The sequence below is a fragment of the Hippocampus comes genome, unplaced genomic scaffold (assembly GCF_001891065.2).
Source record: "Hippocampus comes isolate QL1 unplaced genomic scaffold, H_comes_QL1_v1.1 scaffold57, whole genome shotgun sequence".
Taxonomy (NCBI): domain Eukaryota; kingdom Metazoa; phylum Chordata; class Actinopteri; order Syngnathiformes; family Syngnathidae; genus Hippocampus; species Hippocampus comes.
In genome coordinates, this window is record NW_017805039.1 from 1,446,343 (window position 1) to 1,472,991 (window position 26,649).

Sequence of the window (26,649 nt, forward strand, 5' to 3'; positions counted from 1 at the left end):
AGAGGGAGCCGAGAGTGTGATCATCGGAGCAACTACCGTCGTTCGCTCTCAGAGATCCCCTCCCGCCGATATTGAAGACAATTTTCCTGTGTGCCGAGTCATTTCTTTAACTTTGTCCGAGAAAATCTCTGACACATAGGCTAATTTGTCATGACTTCTATTCGATTTTAGAACAAATTGAAAGCCGACTAGCATCACCACTTCGGAGGTTCCACTGTACAGTACACTGAAAGTCAACAAGAAGCTCAAGTGTTGTCACCGGCACGGTTAGTATGACTTGAATTTTTCATCATGTTCGAAAAACTTGTAACATCAGCCAGTGTCATAACTTCCTAAGTTCCTCTCTTCATTGAAAGTGAACAAGAAGTTACAACTGGTCTCGTTTGACAGTTATTGTTTTTGATGTGAGAACACTTAAAAAGCCACCCGGTTTCACAATTTCAGTGGTTCCGCTGTACACCGAACGCCAACTAAAAGTTCAAGTTTTGTCATCGGAAACAATAGACTTCATGTTTCAACTGCGAAGTTGACAGAAGTGAGAACTTTTGGCTCTACTGTACACTGAATGTCAATGAAAAGTTCAAGTTTTTGTGGGTAACGATTGATTTGACGTGAGAACAATTTCAAAGTCAACCAGCATATAAATACTAAAAGTCAGGTTCCAATGTTGTCACCGGTTCATTTGACAAGCTGAAACAACATAAAAAGTCAACCGGCGTGACAACTTCAGCAGTTCCACTCTCCACTGAAATTTGACGAGCGGTTCCTTTTGTCGGTAACAAATCTACAGTATTTTGACGCTGGAGCTTGAAACTCAAGTGATTCCAAGTTTTATGGTCTGTAACAAATTGACAGTATTTGACGCTGGAACTTGAAATTCAACTGGAATCACAACTTTTTGGGAGGGTCCACTGTACACTGAATTTCACAGACAAGTTCAAGTTTGCTTGCAACAAATTCACCTGATGCAGTCTCAAGTTTGGACTTGACAAGTGTGCGACGGAAAGGGTCCATTGCGGAAGTCGCCGATTCATAAGTAATAGGAAAAACTTGTGAGGTGTCATGTAGATTTACATCAATACGGATAGTGTGCCATTATTGACCTTAGAGCATTTCAGTCCAAAACAGGACGTCAAGCCCGTTTAGCTACGGCACTACCCTGTTTATACACACACAGCAGACACAAAGCAACAGGCTGGTGCAATCAATCAAGTGGACGCGGACAGGAAGTTGACGTTTCCCTGCGTAGCGTCACAGGCGCAAGTTGTCATCTCCACTAATGGAGACAAGGAAGGAGGAGGATCTCGCATGATGACAAAAGAGCGATGTGACAACCGTTCACGTGGCGAGAGCAGGCTACTTGGCTAACTATATACACAGACGACATAAAATAAAAAGCACGCGTCACACTGTCCGTAGCATCCAGTTATTATTGGCCTCTGTATAAAAAGAGGCAAAAGATGTGTTGCCACTCCTCCCTTTCGGGCTACGTTCCAAAGTCCGCATCCCCACCACCAAACCGCCTCACCACATCTCATCTCCCTCCGTTCTCGGGACTGCGTGAGCGGCTAACAGGGGCTGTTGGCCCCCTCCACGTCGCTGTCGTCGGGGGCGCCCTTGTAAATAGGGCTCTTGGACTGCAGCGCCGGCTCGTATTTGCGCTGGGAGGAGCGGTTGGCGCTGCTGTTCTTAATGCCGTAGAAAAAGTAGATGATAAAACCTGCGGGGTGGAATGCGAGGAGAGAAGGCGTCAGGAAAGAAGGAACCGGATGGGTAATGTGGTGCCATGAGATACGAATGATGCAACTGCTGAGTTTTTCTGTTTTTTTTCTTCATCAATTTTCTCTCATCTTTTCCCACACAAGTATCTATAAATTCTACTTCATACTTTTTCCACCTCTAGTAAGGACGGCAGCAAGGAAGAGATGTCTTCATACGTACCAATGACCATCCAGACAGTGAAGCGACACCACGTGCCCTTGTCCAGCTGCATCATGAGGTAGATGTTGACGAAGACGCTGAACAGGGGCAACCAAGGAAGCAGGGGAACCTAAAAAAAGGTGACCGCAAGAATACATTTAACATTGTGATGTAGAAGTGGTACAATGTGGAATTCTACTCAAACACACTAGCCCCCCAGGAGATTGTTTTTAAGTCCGCTGTTATGGACGGAAAGTTTCATGACCTGGAAAAACTGTTTTGGAAAATACCAGTACATGATGTGGATGTGTCCACAAGTCGTGTGACACACATTGCAGTGACACAATTGTACGTGTTGCTCAATGAGGTGTGCAACAAAACAAGAGGGGGCGGGGGTGTTTTGTGAGAAGAGCAGCTGCCTTTACCTTGAAGGTCAGAGCCTCTTTGCTCTCGGGCTGCCTGCAGATGACGATAAGGCAGGCGGCGCACAGCAGAGCCAAAATAACGCAAGACGCGACCACAGCTTTGTCGCCGGCCAGCAGGGCAGGCAGACAGTTGGCCAGGATGATGCACAGGATGGTGATCAGGACGGCTGCACGCCCACACGCACACACAACGGCGCGGTTAAGATAATAAAAGTACTGTGGCGTTTTTGCGTATTGCACTGCGCTGTACTCACAGATGATGGCGGTGGTCACATAGACGATTTGGCCGGAGGCATTCGTAGGGATCTTTGAGCTCGGGTGGAAGAGCAGTTTGAAGCTGAAAGCCTCCCTACGGGGCTTCTCCTCACTCTCAGTGTACTCGTCGCCGCTGTCCCCGCCGCTCACGGCCACTTTCTCGTCTTCTACCTGCTCCATCAGCTTCTCCGTCTGGCTGGATGATGGCAACGTGCCTGGCTGGTACCTTTAAAATGAAGGAAGAGGATTTATTTTGGGTGGGTAGCAATGTATGTCCCACAGGCCACATAAAGCCGATTTGGTTCTTTAATTCTTTACAACTGGCTAACTAAAAACTATATCGAGAGACCTCATTCAACAATTTCATAATTACTACTTAAATTATGATTCCATTGAAATATATTGTACAGGAGTTAAATACAACTGAATTGCACTATTGAGGCGGTCGTTTAATTTTTTAACTAGAGGGAGCCCACGTAAGACTGTTACTAGTGCCACACTTTTGGGAAAGACTGCATAAAATAATTGTGTTTTGCGGCGGTTCGAAAAATTGTAGCCGAGTTTCCTACCTGAGGATGAGAACACAGATGGCTACCAGCGAATAGGCCAACAATGTTCCGATGGACATAAGGTCAACCAGAGCGCCGAGGTCAAACAGGAAGGCCATGAGAGCTGCAGGGAGAGACACCAGACTCATTAGCCCAGCCAACAATCAACTCTTTTAAAATCAGTAAAAATTGGCCAATTATTTGACAATTTAAAAAAACAAAACATATTACAACATTTTACCCGCGACAATGCCAGAAGCAATGGTGGCCAGCAGAGGTGTCTTGGTGCGAGCGTTCATTCGGGACAGCGCACGGAACAGCAGCCCGTCTTCCGCCATGGCGTAGATGACGCGGGGCATGGGGAACATGGAGCCGAGCAGGCTGGTGGACAGGGCGCAGAGCGAGCCCACAGCCACAATGTAGCGGGCCGGGGCCCAGCCTACGTAGGTGAAGGCCTCGGGCAGAGGGCTCTGAATGTCCAACTGGTAGTAGGGCATCATCAGGGTGAGCGCGGCGGACACGCCGAAGTAGGCAAAGAAGCAGATGAGGAGTGAGGCCACAATGCCGATGGGGATGGACCGCATGGGATTCTTGGCCTCCTCGCCTGTGGAAGACAAAATAAAAATGTTGAGAATGAGGCGTGACTAAACGGCGTATTGTCAAGCCTAATAGCATAATTGCCTGAGTCATTTTGGAAAAAAACAACATATTCAACAAACAAGAGCAGCCCAGTTCCCTCAAATCAACCTTTTAGGATCGCTGGACTGTGACGCAATGACCCAAAAAAAACAAAAAAACAAAACAAAAACCCCCCAACTTTTTTTAACAAGCATCTTGGTATTTTTACTGCTACTGTGACAAAAAGTTAAAAATGATGCCAGCAATTAACGCTGTTTGGCAGATTCTAGAGGTACAATTTTTTATTTATCAACAACAAATTGATGATCAAATGAATCTATTATTTTGACAGCATAAGATTAAGATATCCTTTATTTGTCCCACACTGGGGAAATTTACAGTCTACAGCAGCAAGATTGTGGGTAGAAAGAAGAAAGAAGAATAGATATAGAATATATAGATAAATAAATAATAAGTAGAATAAGAATCATTTTGTGCAATTCTTTTTATCCTATTACTTAATATACTCCAACAACTGCTATACAATAAATAGAATAAGAATCATTTTGTGCAATTCTTTTATCCTATTACTTAATATACTCCAACAACTGCTATACAATAAATAGAATAAGAATCATTTTGTGCAATTCTTTTATCCGATTACTTAATATACTCCCACAACTGCTATACAATAAATAGAATAAGAATCATTTTGTGCAATTCTTTTATCCGATTACTTAATATACTCCCACAACTGCTATACAATAAATAGAATAAGAATCATTTTGTGCAATTCTTTTATCCGATTACTTAATATACTCCCACAACTGCTATACAATAAATAGAATAAGAATCATTTTGTGCAATTCTTTTATCCGATTACTTAATATACTCCCACAACTGCTATACAATAAATAGAATAAGAATCATTTTGTGCAATTCTTTTATCCGATTACTTAATATACTCCCACAACTGCTATACAATAAATAGAATAAGAATCATTTTGTGCAATTCTTTTATCCGATTACTTAATATACTCCCACAACTGCTATACAATAAATAGAATAAGAATCATTTTGTGCAATTCTTTTATCCGATTACTTAATATACTCCCACAACTGCTATACAATAAATAGAATAAGAATCATTTTGTGCAATTCTTTTATCCGATTACTTAATATACTCCCACAACTGCTATACAATAAATAGAATAAGAATCATTTTGTGCAATTCTTTTATCCGATTACTTAATATACTCCAACAACTGCTATACAATAATGTCCTTGACAAAACGTAAATAAAACACAAGGTCTGGAATTCCCACTGTGGTGTTCTGTCAAACAACAAGTTTTGTCATGCTATGTGTTCCACATGGACCCGGCTGGGGTTACGTAAGAAATTCCAGAAACAGGTGTCCGTACCGCTGACTCCTTCTGTACTTGCAATTACATAAACCAGCCGCTCCAACAGCACTTTCGCCTCTCGTGTCAAACATGTGATCAGTTAACAGGAGCAAAATGCACGTAAACTCACTGGTAAACCCATAGTATAATCCAATGAGAAGAGCGGTACTGAAAACGCCCATTTTTGAGTGACACTCGATGAGCAGAACTATGGACAGCCTAAAAAAAAAAAAATAAGAATAGTAAAATAAACCAACATTTTACTCTGTCTGCTAACATGAAGCTCAGCTTTCATTTGGTTCCCGCTCAACCCTTGATTGGGTTCACAAAGTGCCAAAAATGTATTTATTTTTCGTCTCTTTTAATTGTATTTTTTTGGTCAATTTATTTACAAGGGAATTTTTTTTCATTTTACAATGTTTTAACTTTACAATGTATTATTATTCGTTAGTATTTAATACTGCTAAATTTCGACGATGCAACAATTTTTTCCTATTCATTATTTTACTTCATCGAAACGGTACCTCCATTTCACAACTTTACTAATTTATCACAAGCATGTTAAAATGACTTTTTTGTTTTCAACCATGCTAAAGACGGTGTCTTGTCCAGGGAAACCAAGACAACGAAAGTCTTTGCTCAATGACGAGATTTATTTCAGCCCTTTGGTGCTGCTGTTTTTGGTTAGTAACAGAGATCAAATGGGCTCAGCAGTTACTACCCGTTTCTTATGGTGGGTGGAAAAGGGTGGCATTTGGCAGGATGACACATGTGGCAACAACTGGTACGCGGCGTCCCTTTCGAGATAGCTTGCCACTATTTGAGGAAGTCAGACATACTTGTGGTGGCAATGCAGTCAAAGCCAACAAAGGCGTAGAAGCAGGTGGCGGCACCAGACAGCACGCCGGCGAGGCCAAACGGAGCAAAGCCACCGGTCCCAAATTCTTTCTCAACACTAGATGACATTCAGAGAAAATCACAACTGAATTCACAAACAAACACGATAAACAAGACACACAATTTTAGAGCGTACACTACTGACTTGGTGCTATTGCTTTCATTCACGAAACTGGTGTAGTTCTCCAGCGTGAGGTTCCAGTTGGTCGTGTCTCCCTTTACGAATCCCGAGATGATGACGAAGCCCAGCACCACCAGGTTGATGCCGGTGAAAATCTTGTTGACCAGTGCCGACTCGCTTACGCCAAAGGCGAGCAGGCCTAAGGGCACAAGAGCAGATAAACCCGTTCATGCCTCACCTCCAATAAATCATTTGCGACGTGTGGGCCGAAGTGTGGGAATGACATCAAACCATCAGGAAGCGCTAACATTTAGCCATGTTCTCACTACTTTGCTCCTGCATGACATCCCACACGAGGTGCAAGAGTACAGTGACAAGTGTACTGTTTGCTCGATGAATTCAACACCCAAACTTCACTGTGTGGCCTTAGTTTTAAGGAGACAGTTTATTCTTGTGTTTTCGCTGATCAGACCGCATTTCATGCATTTGCATACTTCTTCCTTTCACTTCCACATGGGCCCCATTACCGGTTTACCGTGGTGTTAAAAAGTAAAGCTTTCAAAAACCGGTAATACTTGCTGTCTCCGGGAATGAGCTCTTTTTCTTTTTTAGACTGGACTTTGAAGCAGGGCCCATTACAATTGACGGCTTCCAGAGTTGAGTAAACAAGCCACTTCTTTGAAGTTAACAGCCTTTCAATTGCCTTTTTTTTCCCCCCTTTCAAACAGAGAGGGGAGCGCTATGAACAGTTCCATACGGAGGAGGCGGCGACACTAAAGAGACACGGTAAACAGATGCTATTTTGCTGTTAATGTGCATTGTCCTAAAAAAAAATGAAAAAATGGTGCCAGCAGGTACTAGCTAGCCTCAAGGACAACTTTACATGGACAGCCCATAGGTCTGTTCTAAAAAAATTTAACTAGTGATGGGACACTGTGACTTACTAAGAAGAATTTTAACATCTGATGTCAGCCTATGGTTACTACCACTGTACCTACAAAGAGCCAATAAAGGTGTAGTTTGAATTGTCTACGACAAATGGCCACCAAAACATGGCACTCCCAGTGTAATCGGTGGCCCAGATAATTTGGTTTTAAAGACAGAGATGACTCACCGGTGAGCAGAAGTACCAGAATGAGCGCAAACAGGTCTGGGTACTCCGCCAACACATTGCCGGGCACCTTCATTGTCATGGAGGCTTTGAAGAAGACTGATATCTTCTGCTCCACGAGGTTGTCAAAAGTGGAGCTCCATGCACGGGCCACACTTGCAGTACCTGTTACAAATTGGGATTGGAGGAAAAAAAAAATGAGTCGGGTGGGAAAAAATGCTCTGACCGTGATCCCCGTTCGTTGCTGGGGATACTTTCCAGGCACACTTCTTATGGGTGAAAATTTGATATAGGGACACGAGATCAGGGGTGCCCATTACGTCGATCACGATCGACCAGTAGATCGCGGACTGGTCCCAAATCGATCGCGAGGGGTGTAGAGGAGAAAAAAAACAGTCTTTGGGTGTAATTTGTCCATGTTAGTAATACATATTTTTTTGTGTTGTACACTGCACCCTAATCACCCTGTCAGTCTCATTTTCTGCCTGAGGGTAGCTGAAATGTGCAACAGTGTTATGTGTCATTAACTAAGAAGCACAGCATTGTAAAAATACAAGCTAATGTAAAGAAACAAACTGGTCTTTAAGTGTTTGTGTGGAGCATGTGTGCCTTTATAAGCGGGGGGGCCTAGTGGATGAAGTCAGCAGCTGAGTCAGTTAGTAGACGTGAGTGTCTGGGCAAGAGTTGTGGCTTACAGCAGGTCCTTGTGAGTGTTCTCATTTAGTATTTGTGTTTGACTAATAAAAGGGAATTGTGTTGCAGACTCACCAATCACATAGGAAAGGATGAGATTCCAGCCTGTGATGAAGGCCCAGATCTCCCCCACTGTCACATAGCTGTAGAGGTACGCCGAGCCCGTCTTGGGGACGCGGGCTCCGAACTCGGCATAGCACAAGCCTGCCAACATGGAGGACAGCGCTGCTATGAGGAAGCAGAGGACGATGGCGGGCCCGGCCTTCTCTCGGGCCACCTCGCCGGCGAGCACGTAGACGCCAGCGCCCAGCGTGGAGCCCACCCCCAAGGCGATGAGGTCCAGGGTGGACAGGCAGCGGGCGAAGCGCGTCTCCTCGTTGGAGAAATCCAACGTGCGGCGACGCAGCAGCTTGTTTCCGAACTGGGTCAGCTTGCCGGCCATGTCTGCTGTGAAGATGTGTGGAGCGCTATCCGACTTGATCCTTCTCGAGTGTTGCAGGTGGGTGTGATTGACACAAGGCGTAGAACCAAAGAAACTTTGCACAGATGGCGAAGGTGAGGCTGTCGATGATTGGTCTGTGGGCGTTTCCGCTCGGGCAGATTTGGCAGCCTGTGAGGAGGCAAGAAGGAAAAAGTTCACTATTCAGGAACTGCCAAAGTTTCTCCGTGCTTGGCAGCAGGCAGCACAGATTATTGCAACCGTTCCATTCGTGCTGAAAGCTGTTGCCGCGGTAACATACAGTCAGCTACTTGCACTTTATTAACGGCATTCCATCCCACAAATGCATTCACTCTCACCAGCTACTTGCCTAGTTTCACACACAAATTACACTGGTACCTTGATTCATGTGCGCCCAAGCTTATTCTTTAGTTACGAAATGTCACTTGATCGTTTGTTTGCTTTGTGTCTGTATGTTAAGTATGTTAATGCCCTTAACAAGTGGGCAAGGAAAGCCACAGTTGCAGATGGGACAAAAAAAATGCCTTGATCAAATAACTAAAAATCAGCAAGGCAAAATAAAACTGAAGAATAGGGTATAAAAAAATACTGCAGGATGAAAAAAATAGTGGATAAATTAATAAAGAGGTGAGTGGGCCTACATAAAATGAATAGAGACTAAATAGTTAAATGAATAAATAAGAAAAATGAAGAAATATTGAAATAAATAGTAAATAGATCAGTAAGTTTGACAAAGTTAATCAAGTAAATAATATTGAAATAAATAGTAAATAGATCAGTAAGTTTGACAAAGTTAATCAAGTAAGTAAATAATATTGAAATAAATAGTAAATAGATCAGTAAGTTTAACAAAGTTAATCAAGTAAGTAAATCAAGAAAGTAAATATGTACTCAAAACACTTTTTGTGGAAAAATTATCTCGGGCTTCGGCTGCTCGGGAACGTCGGAGCGGATTCAGAATGTGTTTCACTACAGGACAAACCTGCACAACTTACAGGTATTTATACCTCTACTACAATCAGCACATGACATGGCAAGAGCTCGGGACAACCCCACACTTGTCTTTCAATTAAATTCCAACTTGACAAAAACTTTGCGTAGGAATTGTTGGGGGTGGGGGGACAGGAAAAGGCCCTCTAGTGGGACTTTTGTTGTCTCAGTCGATAGAGATGTGTAAGACAAGGTCTGGGAAAACCGCAGATGTGCAGGAGCACTTGGTTTAAAATCTGCAAGCTAATATCAACAGAGGACAAGATAACAGCAACAGGATGAGGCCAAGTAGCAGCCCGGGGAGAACTTGGATGAATACACAAATAAACCGCACATTGAAACACAACAGGTCTCCTCGCATGAACCCCTAGAACAGGTGATTGTATTGCAGATGGGTATCAAGTTTGGCTAAACAGGTCAAAATTTTAAAAATTTTGGATTGTGTCCCCATAATCAAGTGTCAGGGAAGCGTGACGGACGCTAAAAGGACGCCTGCATAAAAATAAACCAAACACAGGCAGGGCCAACAGAGCAATTCATAACAACACGCCCTCCCCGCTTACAATACGGGGGCTCGCCCGTCACCTGATGTGCCAACACATTATTGACGTGGGCTGACGTGGGGATGCGGCCCACTTATGTGTCCAATGAGCAGACGGCAAGTTAATGACTGTTGTGGTATGTTCCGGCTGTGGCGCAAAACAAAAGCTCGCAGCAGTTTGTAAATAATCTAGGCTTTGACTTCTGCATGTTTGCATCCCTTCGTTTTCAGAGCAGGTTTGGCGAGTCCTCCAAAACATTCCTGATAAAAAAAACAATTTTTAAAGTGACATAGATGTCAAAATTAATCGATTGACAATAAATTAACAAATTGACAGCTATTTTAATAAGCAATTTTTTAACTTAAAATTGTCCAAATCCTCTGATTTCAGCCTGTCAGCCGTAATTATTCTGATTTATCTTGTCCTTCATGAAAGCAGACAGATTATTATTTGTGTAATCATCTTTTACTTTGGAAAACAACTACTGAAACACAAACTGAATCCGTTACAAAAAGGTTGCTAAGCACATCAACTCCTCTCGTGTGATACCTGTATTGCTGAACCGACTAAACAACACCAAATGAACATCAACAATTGGTTCATAAAATAGTGTTTTGTAAAACACTTCAAAATTAGTGCGGGTACACGCGTGCTGCCGAGAAAGCGCAACACCAGCAAGCACAGATTTTTCTTCTGTGATCAATGTCGTGGCCAAAACGCTGAAAACAGTCCACAACGAGTCCACGCGAAGGACAACAAACACCATGTGACAAAACAAAAGACAACAACACCAAAAATAAGCTGAGAGCTCTTGCAAGTGGCTTCCAACTACGGCACCATCTTGAAGTTAACAGCAGAGTTCAGAAGGACTCCTCAGTCAACGATCTAATGTTCCCAATTCGAACAATGAGAGTTTTATGAGCTGAGATAATTAATTATTACACATTTTCCCCCTAATGGCAAAAAAAAAAACCCCACAGAAAAAAGCTTTTATTTGAGGAAGTGTGTATTTTTCTTAACGAGACGACGAACCTGGCAAATAATCTGCTCACTACTTAAGAAAGCATGTTACATTATATGGTCGTCAATCTGAAGTTTTGTTGTTACAATTTTCAAGACAGGCCGGATAAAAGTGTCGGCTGGCCGCCACTCGTCTCGATCCTTCACAGTATTTGCTCAGGATTTCGATTTTAGTTCACAATTAGGAGCCCTGCTCTAAAACAGGTTAGTCAGGTACGCTTGGCAACAGTTACTCATTCCAAAGAAGGTGACAGGTGTACATCAAATAAAATTTCAAACTGCCTCAGAGTCATGCACTTTGAATAAAAAACTACGTGGCAAGATGCCCAACAACAACTGTGCCGATCAAGACCTGCTTCGCTCCTGGCATCGCTGATTAAATAAGAGAGAGATCAACAAAAAAGGTATAAATAATGACATTACCTTTGTTTAATTGGTGTTGCTTGTAAAGAGTGAACTACATTTTGTCTCAATGAACTAAATAGTTTGCACAGTGGCTTGAAAATATGTCACTACGAGGCACAAGAAGGTATGCTCAGTAGAGCCCCGACCGAAATGAACAAATGATCATCTCTTCCCATTTGTTCAAAATATTCGTATCGCTTTTGCATAGCTTCGTCGTCCTTAAAATAAATAAACAAATAAGTCGCACCTTGAATGAAGATGACACAGACTCAAGGATCACTTTGACCCACAAAGTTAATGGTTAGTCAAAACCGTTTGAGACGCTGTCGTAAAAGTAGTGTAGTATTTAGCAGATAACTCTCGCTGCAAAACGGAGGGCACGTGAAGTAGGGAAATTCAGTCCATAAAAAATCCCATCGGACAACCTGCTAGTTACTCGAATGACCGATTTGATCATCACATTCTGTCTTTTCTAGGCTTATGCAACACATTCAGTTGTGGTTAAATTTCCCGCGAAGTGGTCAGATGAATGCACTTGGACAAAGCCACAAATAGGCGACAAAATGTTTGTCCAAAGCAGTGGATAAACAGCATTCACACCGCCAATAATGTGAAGTCTAATTTTGGTCTAGCCCCCCCCCCGCAGCATACCGGACACGACTCATCACAAATGTTTCAGTGCGAAAGGCAACATTCTATTTCAAGTATTAAAACAATACACCGACTATTCAAAGAGCAGACAGTCTCTTGCTGTCCAACAATGAAATAAAAGCACAAAAGAGTTACAACATAATAAACAAGAGACACTCTCCCACACAACTGGCTGTCAAAAAAATATATATAAAAAATATGAGTATGATACAAATCAACAGAGTATTTGCCGACAACAACCTCGCTGCGCAAGGTTGGGCCCCACCTGAGCCGCTAATCTTTTCCTTGTGCTTTTGTAAATTGGCGAGGGCCTCACGTAGAGTGGAGCAGGTTGTGCCGAGGCGTGGCTTTAGGAATGTGCCATCTGGCAACATCTGCGAAGCGACGCCTCCTGCCTTTCAGCGAGCTAAAGGGCAAAACGCTCTACCTGCAATTAATTTAGTGGCATTTTCCTCATACTAAAATCAAGGCCTAGAGTGAGCAAAACTTTCTTCCTCATAAGCGACACCTCTTCAACAATACAATATCGCAACAGCCGCCGTAGGCTCTAAGAGGATTAAGCTGGAAAAGCAACAAACAACTTAACCTAATTACAACCTGTACACAGTTCCGCAATCAACTTGCATTGTAAATAGCCAACATCTCGCTCGTCAACCACAACACATGCACACGTGTATTAATATAATAATAAAATTAGCAAACCAATGCATCTTTATGTACATCGTGCTGTCACAATGCACTTTACAGATTTTTTTTTTTAAATAACAGTGATACAACAGAACAAAACATCGACAATAAATCACAAATATTCCGACGTAAATTTTCCGATTTTCCTGTCACTCATGAAGTAAATTTATCAGTCCACTGAGACCAATCTTTATTATTTCAGTTTGCTCCATTAAGGGTTTTTTTCCCCCCCATGGTAAAATGAATGGCTTGGCTCTAAGATTTGGGAGAATCGTTCTAGTCAATGATTTGGATGACGCCTTTTCTGTTCGTACGGCATTGGTCTAATCTAAACACAGGCACAAAAAGAACACCATGTTCAGTGGCCCACAAGACTAAACAACCAATGAAAAGCGCTAATGTGACCTTGCATAACCCTGGAAGGTGGATTAGACCATGGCTGTGTGTGTGTGTGTGTGTGTGTGTGTGTGTGTATACGCACACGCAAACACACACTACCCCAGACCACCCTTTGAGCCACAATGTATGTTTATATATGTAAGGGACGCTATGACTTATCATAAAGGCTCTGCATGTTTGCACAAGGGCGCGCTCGCCTTTTGAACTTGCGTACGTGCGTGTGAACTGCTTGACCGCCGAGCCCGAACCGGGCGACCCTTAAAGTCACCTGGCTGGATGTAAACCCCGCTGCCAAAAAGGAAAATAGTGCACTCGCCGGGAGGTGGAATGCGACAAAAGCGAGAATCTGTTCATTTTCCCCATTAGCTATGACCACGAAAGAAAGAATCAGCAAGCGAAACGAAATTCACTACTTTTAGAAGTCATGTCAACAGAGAACCCAAGCGATGTTTGAAAACTTTTACTTTGTTTTGATAATACAGTTTAGTATTTAGTTTTTTTGTGCTTATCACTGGTTAGTCCTTTCTGTCAAACTTCTCTCCGGGATTTTTGGAGACACATTTTGGGATCATGCATGATAACTACTGGAATTTTGGTCACTGCTGTTGATCATTTCTAAAGGGTACAAAGAAAATAAAATTGCTAGTTTGATATTTTTTGCCATTGAAAATAAGATGCTTGTTCACTAATATAATGGCACATATCAATAACTTCTTTGAGCAACATTGTAGAAATACAGTTAAGTGTGATTTTGGTCAACATAATCGCGTTGTTACATTTTCTCACTGTTTAATCTACAGCCATTGTCAAATTTCCATGTACATTCTTGTTTACACCGACAAAACCACCCTTTCACTTGAAAAACAAACAAAAAAAAAAACCCTGTAAATTATTCCTTAAAGTATATTTGAGCACCTGTGTGTAACATGATGCAGTTTGAATGTTAACATTGTGCTAAAATGTAGCAAAATGAAAATATGAAACATTGCGGTGAGCTACAAAGGTACCTTGTACCTTATAGGGGAGGAATATGGTTTGTGGGTTCAAAGTGATGACAGACAGACATGAAAGGTTTGAAATAGAGTACTGTAGATTGCTGCGTAAAAGAAACATGCTTTGCTCTCATCTCATCATTTACCATATGCGGAAATGTAGTTGAACGTGATGGTTCTGAGTCGTTTAACAATGATGTCAGGGGGCGTGACTGGACGTTGAGCAGGAATTTGGCTGGAATAACACATTGCTGCTTTTGCATGCTTGAATTGGCCTTTTCTCGCAGGAAAAAAAAGTGAACAAACTTGCAGTTCAAAATCGAGTGGCAAAAAAAAAAAATCTGCCATAAAATACTACACTACTATATCAGCTTAACTTTACTGACTAACCATTAACTCAAGTTGAAAGGATCACGCCGGGGTGAGTCATCGACACTTGAGAGACGACCTATTACACGGATATAAACATATCCCACAGTTGGAACGTAAAATGGCTGCTGGCTGATCATCAAAAATTATTTCCCTGACAGTCGGGAGGTGTGGTGCACATTCTTCCTGTTTCGAAACCTGCAAGAGAGTTGTACAACTTCACCTTTCATGACATCAAACATTCCATGCAAGTATAAACGGGCTACCAACGATCACAATTACAAAGCTTGCATTTTTAAAATGCCCTTCAATCAACAAACCATTCCCAATTTAAAACAGGTTATGATTACTTGTAGTTGCCTTGTCAAAAAGCTTTGAACTAGGTCCGGGGCCGGCAAACCAAAATGTTGAGCCATATAGGGCAAAAAAAACCCCCAAAAAACAAATATGTCTGGAGCCTCAAAAAAATAAAAGCCTTCTATAAAACTTACAATGAAGGAAACACATGCTGTATGTATGTAGGAAACTGGACTGTCTCAGAATTGTTTGTTATTCATTCCTTTGTTGTGTGTTCACAAACGCCCCTATAGAATTTATTTTGTGATTTTCTCGCTTGATTTTTTTGTTTTGGTGCATTAATTTCGCTTTTCTTAGTGTCAGTGAAGTGATCATTAATTGCCGTTTTTCGGAGGCTGTCTTTGAACGCCTCTCGGGTCAAACGAGAAGAGAAGGCACAGAGTCAGACGCAGACGCGTCTGTGTTTGTCGAGACTGTTAATAGCATAAATAAAGTGTACGTTTTAAAAAAACAACACCACAGCTCTCCTTTTTCGGAGCTGCAATATGTATCTATATCTATTTGAGCTATATTAGCCTACTATCAAAATCTTTTTCTACTATCAAACATTTTTTTTATAAAGCTCCAGGGAGCCACTAGATGTCGCTAAAGAGCCGCATGCGGCTCTGGAGCCGCGTGTTGCCGACCCGGAACTAGGTGGACAGAACACACCCCTCCAAGCCCACACCCCTGCATTTCAACACAACGAATCATTCTCATTCAGACAGAACCTTAATTTCCAAAAAAAAACTGGATATTGTGTCTTAAAACATACACAGTCAAACTTTCACTGTCTGTGGTCGATTTATTGGCTCCTTCTTGGCTGTGAAATCTTCAAAGTATATTCTCAATTGCCGACAACATCGACGAGAGCAAATCCCAAGTAACAACCAAGTAACTGCACCACATCAAGACACCTGACTGAGTGGTGGCAATTGTTAATGACGATAAAACATATCCATTTTGATCCGTTTTACTCATATTTCCCAACAAGTAGTTCACATGAGTACAAATATCGTGACTGTACACAGGCTGATGCAACACACGCATGGTGTCTCCCTCGGACATCATGGCAACATTAACTGGAAAGATGAGTCACCTTTACGGCAAGAAAATTATTCAAATAAACGTTGAAATATCAACCTACATTGTTCGAGCGTTTAAAAAGAAAAAAGGTTTACTTACGCTATTGAACACTACACTAGGCTTGTTTGAAGCAACTGTCTCTGACACACAAATATCAGCTAGCTACGTGGCTCCCCCCGACTCCGGTTGCTGCTGATGCTTTCACTGTTTACACGAAGCGTCGTAATTCGCGAATTTATCATACAGAACACGTCCCAAAATTTGTGACAAAACAATCGTTTGATTTTAAATTTAATTTAGTTTCATCAAAATTGAATTCTCCTAGAATTAACGGGCTGCTACGAAGCTGGTTTTGCACAAAAAAGCGCGATTTAGTTGGTTAAACCAGTGGAAGTTGTGTGAAATCCTATTGTCCAGGAACGGCATTGAAGTACATCACCGTAATTCCACGCCTTAGTAGTAACCGTGCTTGTCGTACCAAAACAATGAAAGAAATCACGGGACTAAAATAGTTTATTAAAGCTGAACCGTACGTTTAAACACAAAACACGCATCCACACAAAATTATTCCAATAAATATATATGAAAAACGCACCACCCACCCAGGGCTGTGACGTCAGATGATCGCCCGCTCAAAATGATAAATAAAGCAGCGAACCTGAACGCAATAACGGGTACTAAAACTGGAAAAAAGTAAACGTGAACACAAGTTGTTGTATTTTAATAATCATAACAGTGACGTTGCTCTATTCCAAACAATTAAGCGCGCCGGTTATTGTGGGAAAGCGACTTGAATGATTGCGTCAGTCGACTCGGGTGACCGCCAAAATAGTGTTTTTAAAATGTCGAAGCCACGTTTTAAGCAAAGAAAACGTTTCTTACCTTGAACGCTGGTTGAACCAAGCGCGTACAGAATCAGGATAAAGTAGAGCGTTGTGCTTGATTGCTGATGAAATATCACTCTCGAGCTCCGTGCATGTGCTTTTGATCTGCTCGGAAGGAGGGCGGAGGCGGAGAGTAAGTGTAGGCGTGTGTGAGCGAGTGTGGGTTTGTATGTGTGCGAGCGAGTAGGTGGGTGTTTGTAAACATAGTGACGTCACAGAGTACGCCCTTCCAATCCATAGATTGGGGCCTACACGTTTTCAAACATGATTAAAAAAAGTTAGCGGTATGATTTAGGACAGATATGAGTCACTTTGAAATGTGCGCGCGCTTTACTGAATATGCCCATATTAAGAAACGAGCGATAGGCTCCGCCCTCCTTTGAAAGCTGTCTTTGGTGGAGCCTGCAGCCACTTAGGTAGTACAACCGCTGCTGCTAAAACAACATAAAAAGAAAACTATAGATATATCCCAATTACATATTTTTGCACCTAAGTCTGAGTCCGAGTCTTGGGAATGCATTACAAATAAGCACATCTAAATGGTCTTAATTATCTTAAAACATTTTAAAAATGTTTTTCGAATAAAGATATACCAACATGATAACCTTTTATATAGGTGTAAGTCAGCAATGGTTCAAATCAAGTAAACAAAATTTTTATTCTTGACTTTATAATTTTAAAAAAATCAGATTTTTTGCAGCCGATGACGGCCCCTGACTTCCGATCACATGATTGGATTGGGACAACTCTAGAAAAATAATAATGAATAAACAACTTTTAAAAAATTAAAGAGCAATGTTCAAGAGTGCTTATACACCTCTTCAAAACATAGACTTCATCTTCCTTTTGTCCCATTTATTTTGCAGGATTGTGTCTAAATGCATGTATTGAATTGGTATTGAAAACATAAGATTAGTAGTAAGCACGTTTTGAGGTCTTGTGTGAAAGAAAATCATGTCGTTTTTTTTTTGTAATAAGATAATGAATGAAAGTTTTTCAAACATCTCTCATTTGAAAGTGAGAGCAAACTCTCCATTGTCTTGTAAGCAAGGCCATAAACCTGTCACAAGATATTCTGAAATTTTTCAAAACATGGCGTGATGGTCCAATAGAAAGAGACAGTCGCTGTGTCATTGCTTGAGTCAACCGTGTACACACCCAGATGTTAGGAATAGCGAATAATTTGTTGGTGTAGACCCTGCCAACCTCCGATCATTCACACTGTTTTTGTTTTGTTTTGCAGCATTTATGAGACTAATTCAATTGACTTTCAGGACGAGCTAACTTGACATCCAACGGATTCCAAAATTTAAAAAAATCTCCCCCCGGCCCCCTGCCATCGGTTGAGCAACACCCCTTTTGTCCTTGCTCGCCCTCGCTGCTCTTTCGATTTATTTCCACTTTATCAAGCTAAACCCCCAATCGGTGTCTCTACAAACACGGATGTCATTGCAGAGCGCTGGAACCACTAACCAAACACGACCTAATCTCTGCCTTGGACCGCTGTGCCCATCATACGTGTCCACTTTCATTTCTCAGGACAAGGCCAGCACATCAAAGCTGTTTTGTGTTGCGGGTTGCAGTGCTAATTGACCGGGAAGGTCAACCCAGTATGAGTACTGGGGACTTTCAAGGCAACACGTTTTTACTGAATGCGCCAAAGCACATGATGAATACAAAATGAAGCGCAAGCTCTGAAGTTGAATGCAGAAAAAGGGCAACTGGCAATTTGGAAGTAAATCAACATTCTCAACAAAGTCGAGGGAGATGGATGACCTTGAAAGATCGCATAATGAATCGCAATCGCGATATTGACATGGGGGAAAAAAATAGCAATTAGATTTCCAAAATCGTTCAGATTTATGCACAAGTGTGTTGAGATTTTCTTTGAGAGAAGGATGAATATTATATAGTTAATGAGGAATAAAGGTGTTTCATTCATAAGTTCTCTGATTTGTGACGTGCAAAAATCTTTACCCATCAACTCTTGTATAGCCGGTTGTTAGAGGAATCTACAAAACAGAATATGTTTAAAGTCCCATTTAATTTAGGTTTGTCTAGACGGGTTGTATATTTCACGCCCCCAAATATCTGTGCAAGGGTGTTGGGCCCGAGCGCTCTTTGAAGTCCACAGGGAGTAATCGCCTTACAGTTTGGGAGTAAACAGTTTAGGAACGAAGTGTTTTAGAACATCAAAAGATGGTCTGGGAACTGGTCGTGCCTAGGTGAACATTAGTCATCTGCGAAGTCTGCGACTTGTTTATTCGTGGGAGACCAGACATGACAGTGTTAAAGTATCTTTGGTTCAAAGCTTGACAAAAGTTAATCGAATCACCGCTGAGGGGCCGGACTGGGGGCGTGGTATGCAAATGTTGGGGTCAGTGTTTTTCTTGTATTTTACATATGTAAACAATAAAAGACAGACGAGAAGGACGAGGAACTTTGAATGTGGTCATGGAGCAACTGCCCGTCATTCGCTCTGGGAGATCCGCTCCCGTCGGCTGCACCGACAACCTTCCCTGAGTCGACTTCTATGTTTAAACTTGTCCGGGTATAACTCTGACACCGGTTATATATGACGGGTATTGTAAATAATGCAATAAACAGTTTTATGTGTACATGAATAACTAAAGAATTGGTTAATTATATTTACTGATGATAAATAAGAAAAAAAATATGAATGACTAAACGCTTTTTTTAATTATTTTTTTTTTTTATCACAGAAAATATTTTCCATACATGTGAACCTCATTTCACGACCTGACCCATCCGTTTATTTTAAAAAGCAAATTTGGCCAACCCTGCGCAAAAGTTGTCATGGCACTGGAAAATATTTCATTCACGACGTCCGATGTTTTGAAAAGAGAAACATTTGAAAGTCAACTAGCACCACAGAACAAATTGTACTCGGCTTCGGAGGTTCCACCATATGTATGCTTGTTATTGGTAGTTAAAAATATGTCCTTGTGAATGGAGAGGATACACCGAAATCAAAGACAATACAATGCACGCGCAGTGTAAACAAATAGAACCAAGTCATAGCGCTTACACGGAACCATGAGAAGCCAGACTTGGCTCTCATGTTTAGAATTCCGATAGGCCATAACACAATTGTGTCCAATTATAGTCATGTCAAGATCGACATCACAAGATCACTATTTCTGGGATGACTTTAATCCACCTGCGGCCAGTCAGAATGCCCCCTTTGCCGCCTAATCCCCTACTGCGAGAGAGCAATAACAGGAAAAAGGGCTTTGGGGATTCATGTGTAGTGAAACAAAAAGGCCCAGTGTTGCATTTGCACATCAACCAAAGCCCGAGCTTGTACTTATTGTGACACTTCCTGCTTGCTACTTGCGGTTGATTCCTTCGGTTGGCCAAAATATGAAAGTGAGAGGCATTGTTTTGAGCGTTTGCTAGTTGATAGCCATACGCAAAAAAAAAAAAAGACTGTCACTTTCCATGAAATGTTGCGAAGGGTGGCTGAGGAAGAAATGTAATTTTTGGCACGCCTCTGACTGAAAGTGTTGAGAGACGAACTTATTTGCTCATTTCACTGTGTTGAGAGAGGAAAAAAAGAGACAATACTGTATACAAATCTATGAAAGATGATACATATAATTACTGTAAAGACAGTATATAGAGGTGACTTGAAAATCAGTCATCTTTCCCATTGAAAGTAATGGACAGGCCAAGCATATTTTTTATTCTCTGCGAAAAACAAATATTATTACCGCTGCGAGTTTGGATGTGATATTTGCTTAGGTCTTATCCAGGGGCCAAGACGCACCCAACAGAAGGAACAGCACACTATTCATTGAATTAAAACATGAAATTGTGATTTCAAAATCGTTTGATCCTTTTTTTTTTCTTTAATGAACTCGCTGCATGTTTTTATACATGCCCAATATCGCTACTTTTATTTTTGTTCTTGAAAACGTGCCACAATTTTGTGTTCGTCTTTTGCCCATTCATTTCACAAGGGAAAGTTGATTTGAGCTATACAAGCGTCGTGAACTTGTGAGTTGTGGCACGAGCTGTAGTTAAACTTGGCAGAGCTCTTAAAGTGACATTCTAGTTGAGATTTCGAGGGTTGAATCCTGTTTATTAGACATATTCTGTGAATGACTAGCCTCGTTTCTGCCAGCAAGGTATGACAAAAGCCAGGAGGAAACGTGCAATTAACATCGGTACAATCACACGTTGCGCATAGATGTTCCTTTTCAGCGGTTCCCATTGAACAAACTAGGTCATCCGCCGGCGTGGGGCCTCTCATCACGCGGCTCCCTTGATACATTTCCAACTCAAAGTGGAGCTTTGTTGCGTTCACGGACTTATTTTCCCTCTCCTGACTGAAAGGATTTGCAGACGTGACACAGCGGGCGGCAGGAAATTTAATAGTCAGACCGAAAAATAAGAGCGAAATTCCTCGGTACTCAGAGTAGAACTGGAATGATAACATGTACAGTATTAATACACTTCACAATCATCTTTATGGAATTGAGGAAAAAAAAAGAAAATCATAGGCAGAGACGACTTACTTGAGATCCGGTGATTATTCAAAACAATGAAAATGTGTTTGTGTCATGAACCCTCACAGTGCTCATATTTGCTTGCTTTAATTCAACATTTGAAATAGCTGCAGACGTGACGACTCAGTCGTAGGTGCGTAAATGAGAGCGGTCCCATGTAAAAGCCCGTACAGAATAAACAGAAGTAAGCGTATTTTTTTATGATGCTACATGTTGCTTAACTTTGGGAGGGGTGGGGGTTCTCATCGTCGTCACACACTAGTGACCAAAAGCAAACACAAAGCAAACTTGATTAACGCTCGTCTGACGGACTTTGAGTTGGAAAATAATCATCATTCTAGAGAAAAAAAAAAAACATTATTTTTCACCGACCACTTAATAATGCACACAAAAGAAATGACAGAGACAACAAATGATTTCCACATTGGAGCAATAATTGTGTCGTTTCCTCCACCGGCTTGAAACTGACAAGATGTGGAAAGAAAAGGAGGAGGTGCAGGCGTTTGTTTTGGCACTGGAGAGAAAAACAAACAAACAAACAAACAATAAACTGCAAAGTTGTACACAAGAAGTCCTTCAGGGTGGTGGTCAAGCACCCAAGTCCAATTTAAAGAGGGGTTTTAATGTCTTTATTTTTCTGCTTCTCCACAAAAAAGTATTTGCAACTCTGGGGGGAAAAGACAATTAATTTCAAATACAACACTAAGTTTTTACTTGAGACCAGTAGCTATCAGATCATCAAAAGTACTGTCCATAGGGTAATATTTTTTACCCACATTTGGAAAAGCCCCGATTACCATTTTAAGATATCAGATTTCATTGTTTTTCCGTTAACATCACCATCACTCATTTCTGAATTGTGTCACTTGAGCCTTGCAGTGTAAATCCAGCCTTTAGTTACGGGACTTTTTTTTTTCTTTTTTCAACTCAAAGCACTGACAAACATGCTATTATAGTACATAAACACTTTTCTGCACTACAAAATGTGCAAGAGCTCTATTTAAATTTAAACGGCCTTTTGGTTGATACCCTTTAACCGTATTCACTTCACAAAATCTTCATTATTTGGGGTTTAGCCAGCTGTGGTGTAGAACTGTACGGCATTATATTACTAGCTGTTTCTAATCTTATTTGACAACCAGATGACCGTGTCAATCACAAAAAATTATCGTCATCTTTTGATGGTACCATTTAGGGGCTTTTAAGAGCCTCTTAGCAAGTTACAAAGAGAGTGGCTAATAGTAGGGCTTGAGTTATGCACTTCTTGTGAAAGATTGCACAAGAGTCTAAGATTATTTCCCAGAAGGTGGGAAATGAGTAATCTAAGTGACGAACGAATCCAGAGGAAATGTTGACCACAAATTGTACGCCCCCAATGTGCTGATTGTAACTAACTTCCAAGTAACTGATGGAAATTTAAATATTAAAACTGCTGTAATTAAAGTTCAATAACCTGTTCATCACTGGGTAGCCTTATGTGGTGAGTCTGGTCATACAAAAAAAAAAAAAGTCCATCCATCCATTTTCGAATCCGCTTATTCTCACAAGAGTTGAGGGCGTACTGGAGCCTATCCCAGATGTCTTTGGGCAGTAGGCGGGATACACCCTGAACTGGTTGCCAGCCAATCACAGGGCACACATAGACGAATAACCATTCACGCTCACATTGATACCTAGGGACATTTTAGAGTGCTCCATTAACCTGCCATGCATGTTTTTGGAAAGTGGGAGAAAACCGGAGTGCCCACGCAGGCACGGGGAGAACATGCACACTCTCTGCAGGAAGGCCAGAGCCGGAATCGAACCCTGCACCTCTGCACTGTGAGGCCCATGTCATTCACCGTGCCGCCCTATCCAAGAAATGAAGCCATCCAAGCCACATCATGCAGTGTGCAGTGTTGCCAATCAAGATAACACTAGTATAACGCGGCAATGATGTTAAGACATTACCTGAATGACAAAAGCCAGAGAAAGTCGTTTTATTGCCGAACTGTCCAGACAGCGAGAATGAAAGCTTTGCTCATTGTTAATATGAAGATGCAGCATGTGTCAGTATTCAGCAAAAAAAAAAAAAAACGCATGTGAAATCACAAGTCAGCTTGATTACAATGCACATATACTGTAAAAAAAAATTAAAAAAGCATGCAGGTTTGGCATGCAGCTGGGTATTAGTGCAGTTAATTGACAAACTTGGTTAGGAGAGATTTCTGTTAATGGGTGCTGTAGATTACTCCTTTCAACACCTAATAGTTCACATAAGTCCAATCAATAGAATTACAACAAGTGTTGTAATGCTTGCAGAATGCTTTTACATTTGCATTGTTTTATTTTCTTTCAAACTTGTTATAAATTGCAAAAACCAAAGGCGATGGGTGAATGGGGCATATTTACAAAGTATGATTTTTTGTTTTTTTGTATTAGCGCTTCATGAACTATCGCCTTTAGTCTTTAAAAAGCTCATGCAACTGAAAACCTTTGGGTGAGAATTATAAATAAAGAAAACTTACTTCACTCATACCTAAAGAAAAAAAATAAACAGAAAAGAGAACAAAACAGGATCAGAGAAATTGTATGACACACTTCAACATTCATCTACTTTATTCACAGTATATTACAATCATGATATTATGACACTCACGGGAGGAAGTAGTACATCTAGCTTGTTGTATTTTGGAATAAAAGCCAGAATTTCACTGTACAATGAAAACTACTGTCAGCTTGTAGTTATAAAACAAAAGTGCACACAAGAGATGAGCCACATAGGTGCACAGTGGAAGAACATGTGCAGAAATTGTATGTTTTGACTTTGATAATGAGAAAGAAGTCCATTCTACATCCCAGAGGAGACTAATTAAAGCCCCACCACCCGCCTCCCCCTTCCTCCTGTAAACCTAGTGTCGTACTTTTCCGGGAATGTAGTTCCGGTCGATCTCGGCCTCCTGCAAGAACATGTGCAGACAGCGCTCATTCTGGGCCAAAGGGTGACCTGCAATTCTAAAGAGGAACACACACAGCATAGTAAAATGTAACTTGGGACACGAGTGGATGAATACAACTGTATTATTGTTTTAATATGCGATAACCTATAAGAGTAACATATTTGTAACTTTGTGATATGGTTATGTATACAGTGGAAATGGTATTCTGGGACCCTAGTCTGATTTTTTTAATCCCCCATAGACATAGTGCTGTAACAAGTTAGTAAGTTCTGTTTTGCAGTGAACACCTTGCACTTTTTATCTTCTTTCTTAAGTGTGACATGGCCCACAAACCCCGCAACCCTGTTCAGGACAGGCAAGCGGTATTGAAAATGGATGAATGACCCCCAAATTTAGAAATTTCAATGCTCTTTCAAATCTGGATGCCCTCTTGCACCACACTGTCTCTCACAGGTCCATCCTGGTACAACACCAGACATCATTTTGTGTGTGACTCGACCACACTAGACCTGAGACCAATAATCATGTCACACATGCCTGTTTTTTTTTCTCCACCTCATGGGGAGGATCACTCACATTTATAAAATCAGTGTGGGTTTAGCATCACGCAAGATGGAGGATGGAACCACAAGTTTTTAGGTAACTTTTTCAGCCAGGGATGTTCGACTTTTAGGCCTTTTTAATTTGAAGGTACGACTGTAAGCATTTCTTTAGAGATCTGGCGCATTTATTGACCTGTTTATGAATAGCTCCAAACCCATTCGCCGCTCCTCAATGAACGACTCCTCAAAAAGCCCTTCGTCGCCGCGGAATGGCAACTGTCTCTTCAAGGCTTTACCCGGGAGAGGTGGTACTACAATCTGATAGAAAATGATTAAAGATCATTAAAAAAAAATCAGCGACAAACCGAGAATATGTCTTGTTAGCATCACTCACCTTGCTGTCTCTCTCCAGCTCATTCTTTAACCACTCAAAGTCACTGTATCGTCTGGTTACATTGGAATCCTTCAGTTTGAAAATGGGGAGGTTGGTCTGCGTGAATAACAAGGAGAAAACGGAACAGTCAGTGAACTGCAAATGGGACATGTGACCGAGTGAATATTCAACAATGCAAGGGCAGCAAAAACTGCTTCCTATCAGTCTAACGACGCTAACTTGGTAGCTGTTAAAACTGCTTGGAGGAGGCCGTATAATAAGTCAACAGGGGCACCGAGAAACACTTAAATAAACAAAAGTGTATATCAAATATTTGAATGAATAACTGCAGCTATATGTATGAACCAAGTTTTATTTATACAAGTGTACTCAGTGAAACTCACTGGCTTCAATTGCTGACAGGTGGACAAGCTAAACTTTTTTTTTATCATGCTTTGTAAAACTGTAACAGCATACATTGAATAATTGATCAACGTACATACATAGATGACATCACAGTTTTGTAAACTAGTAGTAAACGTGGACTGGGCTAAATTCAAATTCATATGTCCGCGTAGCGCACAGTGTTAGCTGTTTACGGTTAACATAGCCTAGCAGTGTTTACTACAAGAGACGCATTTTCCTGTGGTTCAAATTATATTCGGGGAAACTAATGCTGCTTAAACATTTCCCCCTGCGTTGCGTAGTTTAAACGTAATTCGAATACACTTTTCATGCTACAACAAAGTCCTCCATCGCAACGGCACACTAGGCCGCGAGGAATCCCCGGCACTAGAGTTCCGCTGTAGCACCGATGAGGCACCAATCCAGGCGTCACAGCCATGTTCCTCCGAGTCGGTGACGTTAGTACACCGGCTAAAAGCTCTTCGGTCGCCTTATGAAACACCTACCCGCATTCGAACTCCATAAATTGTGTACCGGTGCCGCCCCACTCCAACGATCTGTGGATTGTGAACGTCTATCTCCAGAAAATTGCTGGGTGGACCGTATGCGTCCGTGAGGTCCTGGGGCTTGGAATTGAGCCGGCGAGTGTCAGCAACCGAAGCCTCTGACATTTTGGTGGGCTGCAATTGTTTCTCTCACCCTCGAAAGAATGTCAGATTAAAAAGTGGATGCGCCGAAAATGTGCAAATATCACGCGGATACATTAATTAATTGCGGTGGCTGACGGGTTCAGCTAAGGAACTAGCCGATGAGCGTCTCCTTTAGCCGGGGACAGCCGCCCTGCGCCCCACCCTTCTTGAAACGGGAACATGTGTCGGCTTAATTCTGTGCTGTGTCGGACACCCGCACTGGACTCCCCCAATCGAGACAACTGGACTGGCCTAGACTACCCACCCGAACTTCACAGCAATAGAGTTAAAACACAACATTTGAAATGACGTCTTTTGCATGCATACAAGTTGAAATGCAAGATCGGGGGAATCCA

The 26,649-nt window shown here is 41.6% G+C and overlaps 2 protein-coding genes and 1 long non-coding RNA gene across 6 annotated transcripts; 1 reads left to right on the plus strand and 2 right to left on the minus strand.

The window, feature by feature from the left end:
- Nucleotides 1-164: 164 nt before the first annotated feature.
- slc7a3a (solute carrier family 7 member 3a) lies at nt 165-16,973 on the minus strand. 3 transcript variants are annotated; one of them, XM_019864184.1, is made up of 11 exons: nt 16,812-16,973; nt 8,068-8,602; nt 7,303-7,464; nt 6,204-6,387; nt 6,010-6,125; nt 3,390-3,752; nt 3,170-3,272; nt 2,600-2,826; nt 2,346-2,512; nt 1,942-2,050; nt 165-1,720 (listed from the first exon to the last, which is right to left on the minus strand). In XM_019864184.1, exons 2-11 carry the CDS (start codon nt 8,432-8,434, stop codon nt 1,569-1,571), a joined length of 1,950 nt encoding a protein of 649 aa, XP_019719743.1. In that variant the 5' UTR covers nt 8,435-8,602; nt 16,812-16,973; the 3' UTR covers nt 165-1,568. The 3 variants fall into 3 exon arrangements, with proteins under 3 accessions (XP_019719743.1, XP_019719745.1, XP_019719744.1); XM_019864186.1 differs by having other exon boundaries at nt 6,213-6,387; nt 16,812-16,972; XM_019864185.1 differs by lacking the exon at nt 16,812-16,973 and adding an exon at nt 16,029-16,136.
- On the plus strand, nt 10,326-15,584 carry LOC109512491 (uncharacterized). The gene is made up of 3 exons (XR_002167542.1): nt 10,326-14,107; nt 14,205-14,890; nt 15,501-15,584. It is a non-coding gene; the product is annotated as an uncharacterized LOC109512491 (long non-coding RNA).
- Nucleotides 16,974-20,902: 3,929 nt separating the features above from the next.
- snx12 (sorting nexin 12) lies at nt 20,903-26,478 on the minus strand. Of its 2 annotated transcripts, XM_019864286.1 has the most exons (6): nt 26,111-26,476; nt 25,221-25,316; nt 25,020-25,144; nt 24,249-24,339; nt 23,853-23,863; nt 20,903-21,859 (listed from the first exon to the last, which is right to left on the minus strand). In XM_019864286.1, the coding sequence occupies exons 1-5, from the start codon at nt 26,273-26,275 to the stop codon at nt 23,858-23,860; spliced, it is 483 nt and encodes a 160-aa protein (XP_019719845.1). In that variant the 5' UTR covers nt 26,276-26,476; the 3' UTR covers nt 20,903-21,859; nt 23,853-23,857. The 2 variants fall into 2 exon arrangements, with proteins under 2 accessions (XP_019719845.1, XP_019719844.1); XM_019864285.1 differs by lacking the exons at nt 20,903-21,859; nt 23,853-23,863 and having other exon boundaries at nt 23,926-24,339; nt 26,111-26,478.
- Between the last annotated feature and the right edge of the window lie 171 nt (nt 26,479-26,649).